The sequence below is a fragment of the Haplochromis burtoni genome, unplaced genomic scaffold (genome assembly GCF_018398535.1).
Source record: "Haplochromis burtoni strain Fernald_Lab_line unplaced genomic scaffold, NCSU_Asbu1 Contig_1605, whole genome shotgun sequence".
Classification (NCBI taxonomy): domain Eukaryota; kingdom Metazoa; phylum Chordata; class Actinopteri; order Cichliformes; family Cichlidae; genus Haplochromis; species Haplochromis burtoni.
Window position 1 is genome coordinate 1 of NW_024583966.1, and position 9964 is coordinate 9964.

Below are 9964 nucleotides of genomic sequence, written 5' to 3' on the forward strand. Positions count from 1 at the left end.
AGGTCTGGGCCACCAAAGGGCCGTCATTCTTTGCGGTATGTGGGCCACGTATAAGCACATTGTGTGGACCAGATCCGTGCCATACCAATTTTGCTGTGTGTGTGCGTGTGTGTGTGGACGTGTATTACTTATTATTGTGGGGACACAAATTTGTTTACACACTCCCATTGTGAGGTCTCGCCTACTTTATGGGGACAAATTGCAAGGTAAATCATTTAATTTTAAGGTGAAAGTTGAGTCAGGGTTAGGGTAAGATTCAGGCAGGGACTTGTGATGGGTAGAGTCAGGATAAGTCTCCAGGAAATGAATGTAAGTTAATGTAATGTCCCGAAAAGTGATGGAAACACAATGTGTGTGCGCGCGCACGCATGCATGGGGTTAGGGTCAAATGTTGGATGTATTTTGGTGTTTTATTGTTCTGTGAAATGTTTACATTGTTTATTTCTTGTTTATTTATTTGTTCATCCTCGTTGTACTAATATAACTTATTATGGAATAACTTGGCATTTTACTACCCTTGTTGCACAGTGTTGCGTTGAAGCAACAAACCAATATTTGCTTTGGGGGGGGTGTCAAATTTTATGATTGATATATTATTAGGGACCCTAAAGCTCCCCCAAAATAGGGTGAAATATCATTTTCTCAAAAAATTAAAAAGTCATGCAGTAGAGGGTTAAGCAGTCTCAAGGAATGGTTCTCCGGGCTTCTTGAAGGACAGTCAAAGCTCTTTTTTGAATGTCGGCTACCTTCTGATCCATTCTCTGCCAAGGTGATCCCACACTGCTTCTGTAATGTCGAGGCCTGGGCTCTGGGGCGCAAATTGATGACTGACAGTTTTCCTTGGTGCGTTTTTTACTGCAATGTGTTTGGGATTATTGTTGTACTCAAAAATGAATTTGTTGTTAACCAGACACTTTTCAAATGGCTTTGTGTTGTTGAGCAAAATCTGCTGATACTTTTCTGTATTCTTAACTCCTTCACTTTTGACCACACATGTGGTGCCAAACCATAATAGAGATGTCAGTATTTTTACAAATAGCCATAGGTACCACTGTTGTACCTCTCTCCTGACCACCTCCATCAAATTTGGATTAATAACTGCTTTTTAGTGCAGTTCTTTTGCAGTTTGGTATACATCAGCCCTTTTTGTCTGTGTTTTGAGTAGAAAGCTCAACTGAATGGCTAGATGCAAACCATGATTTTCAAATAATATTCATGTACTTTCGATAGATTTTTAAGCCTGTGACTACTTAAAAAATAATTAAGGGTGCACCACACATCAAGCTTAGAAATTCAAGGTTTGAGTCTCATAGCTATCTGAGAATCGTCTTGTTGGTGCAAAAATACTATTTTATTTCTGTCAAACTATGTTATCTTTGGCATTTTTTATGGAATCAATTGAAGAAATAGAAAAAAAAATGTGTTTTTGAAACAGGATGCTATTATAGCAAAGAGCCTAAAGATACAATTGAAAACTCGCTATAGGGGAGTACAGCTAGATACTACTTACAACAGTGTGTGAATGTGTGTGTGAATGGGTGAATGACTGAATGTAGTGTGAAGCGCTTTGGGGTCCTTAGGGACTAGAAAAGCGCTATACAAATGCAGGCCATTTACCATTTACCATTTACTTCCTTGAGTTGGGATGTAGCCATAATGCTTTGATAATTCATAGGTCATTACTCTGGAAATGGTCAGGTACAAGGGCTAAACTGAAAATTTGTGAAAAACCAGCCAATGTGTTAAGAAAACTTTAAAAGACCTCCAGAAAACCTGGAGAACACTTACTTAGAAAATAATAAAGCCCTTCCACTCGAAACCTCCTTATAAGCAAAATATGAAATAAGAGCTAGTCAGGACTTTTGCACAGTACTGTATAAATCAAGTTACTTACTTGGAGTCTGCCTGTATAACAAAGCAGAATTGATGGCTTCCACCATATTCTCTTACAGACGGCATCCATCTCAGACTGAACTGCCCTGGTCCCGTTTTAATCACAGTTACATTAGATGGACTGGTGGACATCAGCTCAGAGATCCTTCAGCAAACAGAAAAGCAAAACACCTATTTACAAAGATGTATTATGAATTCAATATTAGATGTAATAGAGACAAATAATATCATTCCTTTGTCACATTCTTTGCTACCTTGAGAAATCAGATTGCTCAACCTGGAAAATCATTACCAACTTCCACAGATGATTTGTAGAGATATATCTCTAACAAGTTCAGCCCTGAAGATCTTATTAACCTTTCCCTTTCACTTACGTAGAGTTTGTTGACTCTGCAGCGATGTTAATTTCCAGAGTCTGATTAGCCCTGTTGTAGAGCTGAGCACCGTTGGCTGGTGTTGGAGACAGGAACTTGGGCAAAAACTCTCCTTCTGCACAGGATGTCGCAGCAGTAGTCACTGAAACAATACATAAAACAAATTTGTAAGTCATACTGACATTTTTATACTGAAATAAACTGCCCACTTCAGGTCAGGGATGCGTTACTACCCAGGTGGTGGAGTATAAGAGGTCTTGCTCATGAGTGAGGACCTAGTGGAGAATATAGACTGACAGGTTTTGGGTACACCAATGTGTTGTGGTGAAGAGAGCTGAGCATGAATGTGAAGCTGTCAGTTTACCAGTGACTCTATTTTACTACCCTCAGCTAGATTGCAGATATAAGCGGTTAGAAATTAGTTTTCTTCAAAGGGGGCTGGGCTCTACTTTAGGGGAGTACAGCCTTTAATCTTCCTATTGAAAGCAGCCAATTGTGATGGTCCGGGTATGGGTAGGTGACTGGGGTGAGTCTGGACTTCTCCCCTAAAGTCATTTTAAAATGACTTTACTTGGCCCCTTTAAATCAGTGTAGTCTGTAATAGGAAATGATGTCATCACTAGACAGGAAGTCAGTGATTTGAGGAGGCTTGTGCAGCATGGTGACCTTAGCTAATTAAACCCAGTGGCATCCACATATTTTCTGCAAATTTCATGATACAAACAGATGATTTATGCTTGAAATCGCTCATTGAGTTACACAAATTAAAGGTGCAAGCAATTCATTACAGCTAGAGTTGTTATTATTATAATTTAATATGTATGATGTAAACCATCCCCTTACAGTCAACTCCCAGCTTTGTGTTTTTAATGAAACTGTAGAGGCTTGAATTCTTTTTGTCAGTGTCTGTCTTAAGTTAATAAGTGACACAGTTTAAGCTAGTGATGCAACCTTGGAAAGACAATGTTTTCACTCCCTGTGAAGATCAGCCCAAACATATACAATATTTTAAATTCAGTGCATATCACTGATGTTGCCAAATTTATAAAATTTAAATATTTATAAAATATACACATATACCTCTCAAAATAAATTGGACTGGCACTTTGCTGATAGCATCATTGGTCGTTATTTTTGTCTTTGTCCCATTAGTTTGAGTCAGTGTGATGTTCTTTATGGGAAAGTCCTCCATCATCAGCTGTACTACATACAAGCCTTCAGTAGTGCTGTTGGTGGGGCTGAATGACAGAGTACAAGATGACTGCAAGAGGACAGAAAAAGGACATGTGGTCAAAGTAGCCTAATAAGTTAGTTTTGGGCCAACTATCCTCTAAATGAAAGCCATACTCACTGGTAAAATGGTAAGGAAAGATGACAAATTGCACGGCTGACACTCTGATGTGTTTCCAAATCTGCATTTAACCTCGTCCCCATCAGGATCAAACATCAACAAGGTGAAATTTATCTGACAGTTTGAAGGAACTCTGTGAATTATAAATATCCACTTAATTAAGAAGCTCAACTGGAACAGTTTTTGGTTAGCAACTTTATTGAAGAGCAGTAAGTTTTTACTGAGCTTATTCATGGCCACTAAACATAAAGTTAGTAGTTTCTCTTTGGTGTCAAAAAGGTTTGTTAGTCAGCAGTCATTGGATTGACCAATGCTAGAAACACTGGAAAAGTACAAAGCACTCAGAGAAGCTCTAAGAAGAAGAATTTTACATTGGGAAGGTTATGTGGAAGCATTTCGAAAAAATACAGATTCCAATATCTGTGTTGATATGTAGATGTTGATGTAATGATAGGGTTTACCAGCAGGGGGCACTGTATTTAAGAAAGCTCATGAATGCCTCGGGGGGAGCACATAAAAGAAGACTGGTCTGTAATGTTGCATAATGATTAGTGATGGGATTTCCGGCTCTTTTTAGAGAACCGGCTCTTTTGGCTCCGAACCGGCTCTTCAGGTTGTTTTGTTGCTTTAATTAATTTATTATTAACAACAATATAAAATTATGCACAAGGAATTACTAATGTTAAAAAAGTGGTTTTATTTATATATGTTTATATATAAATATTTACGGTGGCCCCTAAAGACAAAGCACGTACAAACTCCAAAAAACATTTCTAGCGTTAACTGAACTTCCAAAGCAGAGCTGCCTAGATCACTTAAATTACATATGAAAGCATATGTGTATTGTTTGTGTATTTATACACAAGCACTCATGTATATTCAAATAATTTTAAAAAAAAAGTTCATTTACCTGTTACTACCACACACCATTGGTACTTGCTGGCTTGTGTAGCTACTTGGTAACAAAAGCTCAACACTGCGCCGAGCATCCTGGAGCGCTTCTGTTGTCTTTTATACGTGCTTCTGAGTTTTTACATGCTTTGCGGTTTGTATGTGCTTTGTCTTTAGGGGCCACCGTAAATATACTTTTATTTATTCACTCCACATAAAATGTAATAAATAAATCATATAATACAAAAAACAACTATTCACAGTTCAACTTTTAACTATTTAAATTTTCAGCTTTTTCCTTTTAAACAAACTTAAAGTGAAACAACACAAAACACTACAAACCATAACACAATTAAATATAAATTAAAATATGAAAACAAAAAGAACATGCATATTCTCTGTCATACGGACCTGCATGAATAATCTTTCTGAATCCTTTATCATCTGCAACTGAAAATAGTTGTGGATGATTACTATACCTTTCTAATGTGACGTTGTTGTCCCTGGCTCTCTTTCTCTGTCTCCCTCCTGCTCTGTTCCTGTGCTACTGCGAGTGTAACTACTGCCCCTCCCCCTCTTCCCAGCACAAAGCACAAGGCTCGCGTGTGGAGTGAAGCGGGAAAAAAGTGTGAGAGAGAGGGTGAGAGAAAAAACAAACAAACAAAAAAAACCCCACGGGTCGCGATAAGGAGCCGGCTCGCGTCGTTCACTTCAAAGATCCGGCTCTAAGAGCCATTTCGTTCGCGACCGACACATCACTAATAATGATGTTAATAATAATAAGTTTGGAGCAGTAGTTCGCAAAGCATAAGTGGATGCTGTGTTATTTTTGACAAGTGCTATAAAGGCAACACAATATGATCAATTCAAACAACAGCATGTATGTGCAAGTTATTTGGATATTTCACCATTTTATAAAGATTTGGAGGAAGACCCAAATGGTCACCCTCAGATCGGAAGAAAGTGGTTAGGATGTACAGGAATGACCCAGTAATCACCTAGGTTCAAGCCTGACATGAATTGACAAAGTGTTTACCATGAAAGAAGCCCCTGGTCTAAAATCCACTACTTCAAGTTCCAAGACAACCTCACTGACGAACCAAATGCCTTCTGGAGAAGAGTTTTAGAGTCAGATGATGCAAAGACTGAGCTATTTGGCTTCAAAGAAAAGCAGTATGTGTGGAGGAGTAAAGGTAAGGCTTTCAAACTTAAGAACACTCCTAGGTTGTAGCATCATACTCTGGAATTGTTTTGCTTCCTGGTATATTGCACAAAGTGAATAGAAGAAGGTGGACTACCTCCAAAACAAGATATTCTAGTTGTGTTGCAAATAAAACAGATGCAGATGTCAGTACAGCCCAGAGAAATGTGAAATCTTGTAATTTAATTTTAGGATAAATTGCACTATATAAAAGCACAGAGAGGGCCAAATCTAAAACACACACACACACACAACGGTTTAAAGCTTTCAGCTGTAAAACAGTGACTCAAACAGTCAGCAAACTTACATCATAACTGGCAGGATGGTGGTCTGTGGAGATGAATTTTTTTTGCCAGTGTCGGAGCGGATCCTCAGGTCTATCAGTGCTTCAGTTGTGATGTTGCTCATGACTCCATTCATCTCGTTAGCACCAGAAGTCAAGTTACTGGCATACATCCAATTATCACCATGCAACCTTCAGTAGAAATTTGTTGGAGATTGAGTTTTCACTATGTTGCATGGTGTATATTAGGTATGTATTATACACTAGGAAAATCAAACCTAATGTAAAATGTGTTATTAAATCATCAGAGTCAATCGCTTACTTTTCTTTTAATAAAGTTCATGTTTAGTTGAAATATTAAAGCTTAAGAGAAGGTTATTCCTAAGATGTACTCACATAACCAGGTGCACATCATTGTCAGGAACCTCACCATAATAGATTTCCTCCATCTGGCACCACTCTCCACTGATTTCACTGATTTTGTTTAGCACATTTTCACAGCTGTTATTTTGGCAGTTATACGAGGAAGAATTGTAGCAGTAGCGGTTGTTCAGTGTATAACGAACAGTCAGCTGTGGAAAAACAGCCAGTATGCTTTTACTAAAGGACAAGAAAATTTAAAAAAGTAAGCACATTTTACAAAAGAAAGCACAGATACCATAGCAGATCCATTATCAGCGTATTTTGTGTAGTATGTAGCTGTGCCATAAAATCCAGGATGCTGATTGCTCAAGAAGTCAAAAGCCTGGGTGCTGCAAACCACGAAGAAGAGCAGCGGCAGCACAGAGCGCGACATAGTGAGTCTGTTTGTCTGTGGACAAGATAAGATGCACTTTTATCCTATGCTGAGAAATTACTGTTACAACAGCCAAAATATCAAAATCAATGAAATATATAAAATATTACAGCTCAAAATAGCTCAAAGAGGTTAAAGAGGGGATGAAATACAAAAATTACAAGAGGTGAAAATAGAAAAACAATACCTCGCTAAACCACTTGAGTAAAACCTCGCTAAGCAAAATAAGCAACTGAAGTCATTTATTTGTAACTACGAAGACAGCCTCTTTCTGACTGACTCATGTATTTTTAACATGGCACGTGATTTAGTTTACAGTATACAAGATTTTATTCCACATCAGTGAGAATTTCCATAACTAGCCTGCAGGACTAAGGTCAGCAATGACAAATACTAATGTGCTGTGATTGCCTAATACAGGCGACAGAAATTAGTTTTATTTCTACGTAATATGTTTATCAAATGTTTTCTTTTGCCTAACATTTGATTTGATTGGTCAAATGTTTGTATTTTAATCTTTTCAGTCATTTTTCAAACAACTGCATTACCTGCATGTCTTTTGTGGCTGTTCAGTGAATTAATGTGAATTTCTGTGATAATTTCTGTGCAGACTTGTGATCAGTGAAAATAATTTAGGTTTTAAACACTGATATAATTTCCTGATTTGCAGCCGCTGTGTATGTTTCAATATTTATCCTGCATAAATGTGGCACTATGCTTACTTACAAATTGACTTTAATTATTTCACTCCAAACTGTTAGCAGAATATTGTTACCTCTCAATAAGGTGGGTCTTATTGAGAGGTAAATACAGCATGTGAAAACACCTAATGCAATAAGGTGTTTATTCAGTTATGTTAAATAGTATTTTGTGTGTGTTTCTTTAGATAAGACAGCGAGACTTCGGTAAAGGGGTCTTTATGTCTTTTGTCCTTGACAAAGTGACACCAGTGACACCATGAAATGCTTGATCAGCACCCTTCAACGCACTTGGTCCCCACATTGTCAACATACATCAACACTTTATGTATACATGTTTTTAACCTAGAGCTTCACTGTTTCCTAAACAAACTCACACAGTGAGTTTAGTGTGAAAAGCGAAACTAAAACACAAAGCTGGTAAAGAGGGCACACATGGCTCTCTCCAGGCGCCCTATTGCAGTTTATTGAACCAGAGTTTAGAGAAATTCCTGCTTTTATATAAAAGAAAGAGATGTTAACTTGATCCAGAAACCATGGTTACTGACTCTGTGAATTTAAGCTGCTCGCTGAAGGTTTTCTTCAATATACTCTGAGTCTCTCTCTGAGTCCTCCCCTCCTGCTGCATCTGAGCTACCTATCTGACACTGATTCCTCATAAATGATGTTAATTCTATATTTTTTGTAGTTATGAACATGAACAGTTTTATAATTAATTATTAATGTGGCTTTATTATCAGTCCCAAATAATAATACTGGGAAAATGTGTCACATTTAAGGATTTGAAGATGGTATAGTTTTATTTACTTATTTTTTGAGTGAAGATACTGAAACTTGTTCACAGATCAGATTCACTCATTACTCAATGAGATCAGACGTTTCCAAAGGTAAACTGACTTGTGCACACATCTGCCCCCAAGTTTTTCATCATTTTGTTCTGCTTGTGGTTTTGTCAGTGGCTGAATTCGAATTTATAAGTAATTTATAAGTAATTTGAAGGTAACCTCAACCTTTAGGTCTTTGGGCTTTAAAAAGAAAGAAAAACAGAAATCACTCTCAGGGAGCGGCAGCTACCTGCTGTCACTGGTTGAAGGTGAGGGGAGGAAGGCATGGGAAGACGCCCAACGGATTTACTTTACCAAATGGACCATCCCAGCCTTGCCGTAATGGTCTATTTGATTCACCTTTTATTGTTTATTTTATTTTATTTTCACTTGCTAAATACGGGACAGACCTGACTGGGGAAAAGAAAGGGGAGAAAGAAAGAGGGAAAGAAAAACAGCGGGGAAGAGGCACGGGGCAAAAAACAAAAACCAACAAAATAAGCAGACAAAAAATGCATATATCAATCACCTGGATCACCTGTTGAGAAAGAAAAAAAGAGAAAACAAGCAGAAGAAAAAAAAGAGCAACATAATAAACAACATTACGATGATCTATGGGAATGTAACAGTAAATACTAAATATTAAACATTATTGTGCAGCACGTAAGATCGACAGCGCACACTGTGCTTTGAGGTAGGAGCCAAAAAGGGTGTAGTTTGTGTGTGTGAGCACCCGTGTGTACACCTGTGAACATGAGCGCGCTTGTATTTAAAAGGTTCCTTCATGTAATGATCTGCTATAAGGTTATTAAGATAAGACGGCACCTGATTATTCATACCTTGTATTTGAGGAGAAGGATTTTAAATTTAAAAATTTTTAAATGTTAAATTCTTCATTTAACAGGGAGCCAATGAAGAACAGCCAGTGTGGAAGAAATCTGCTCTCTCTTTCTGGATCAAGTACTTTTCAGGACAATTTTAGGACATGCCAAAAAGCAAGAAAGCAGTTAAACAACTTTTGTATAATGTACACACTGAAGGACATATCCTGGTCAACAATGACTCCAAGATTCCTCACAGTGTTACTTGATGCCAAGCTAATTTCATGACCCCTGAGTGTAAATGTCATTCCAGTCCCATCGCCAACATTGAAATCATTACTGAAAAGCAATGCATTCTTTACATTCCAGTCATCAAGACTTTGTGTGCCCAAGAGCATGTTTAAAATTAATTGGAAATTGAGCTTTTTTCATAAACCAAACACAATAAAGACATGATTTTATTGTTAGTTCCCAACGAGTCAAGTGCTGGTATTTTGCAAAAGGTGTTGCATCACAGACAGATGTTGGTAAAGATATCTTTGCGCTCTGGGATTTTTTGTGTAACGATAGGGTTTCACTGGGTTTCATATTGAGAATGTTCAGCCCATTAGGTACTCTTAATATCAACATGCAGGCACATGTGCATTACTTTTTAACGACCAGTGTTTAGCAAACATAATCCAACCAGGAATGAAAAACAAAACCAAGACAGCATTCTTCTGGAAGACAGTTCTGTGATTCAAACTTGAACTAACTTTACAGCAGCGAACTGCAATTAATTTTTTAAAATCTGTTGTCAAGTCCATGATATTTTATCTTAAATTAAGCTTGC

General features: G+C 37.6%; 1 protein-coding gene across 1 annotated transcript; it reads right to left on the minus strand.

Annotated features, from left to right (window-relative positions):
* Positions 1–1894: 1894 nt before the first annotated feature.
* On the minus strand, positions 1895–7049 carry LOC102303351 (the record flags this gene model as incomplete). The annotated part of the gene is given in 8 exon segments (XM_042217111.1): positions 1895–2038; positions 2268–2409; positions 3348–3528; positions 3619–3751; positions 6018–6185; positions 6390–6565; positions 6652–6804; positions 6977–7049. Coding segments are annotated over 7 exon segments (1082 nt in total), but the record flags the coding sequence as incomplete, so codon positions are not given.
* Between the last annotated feature and the right edge of the window lie 2915 nt (positions 7050–9964).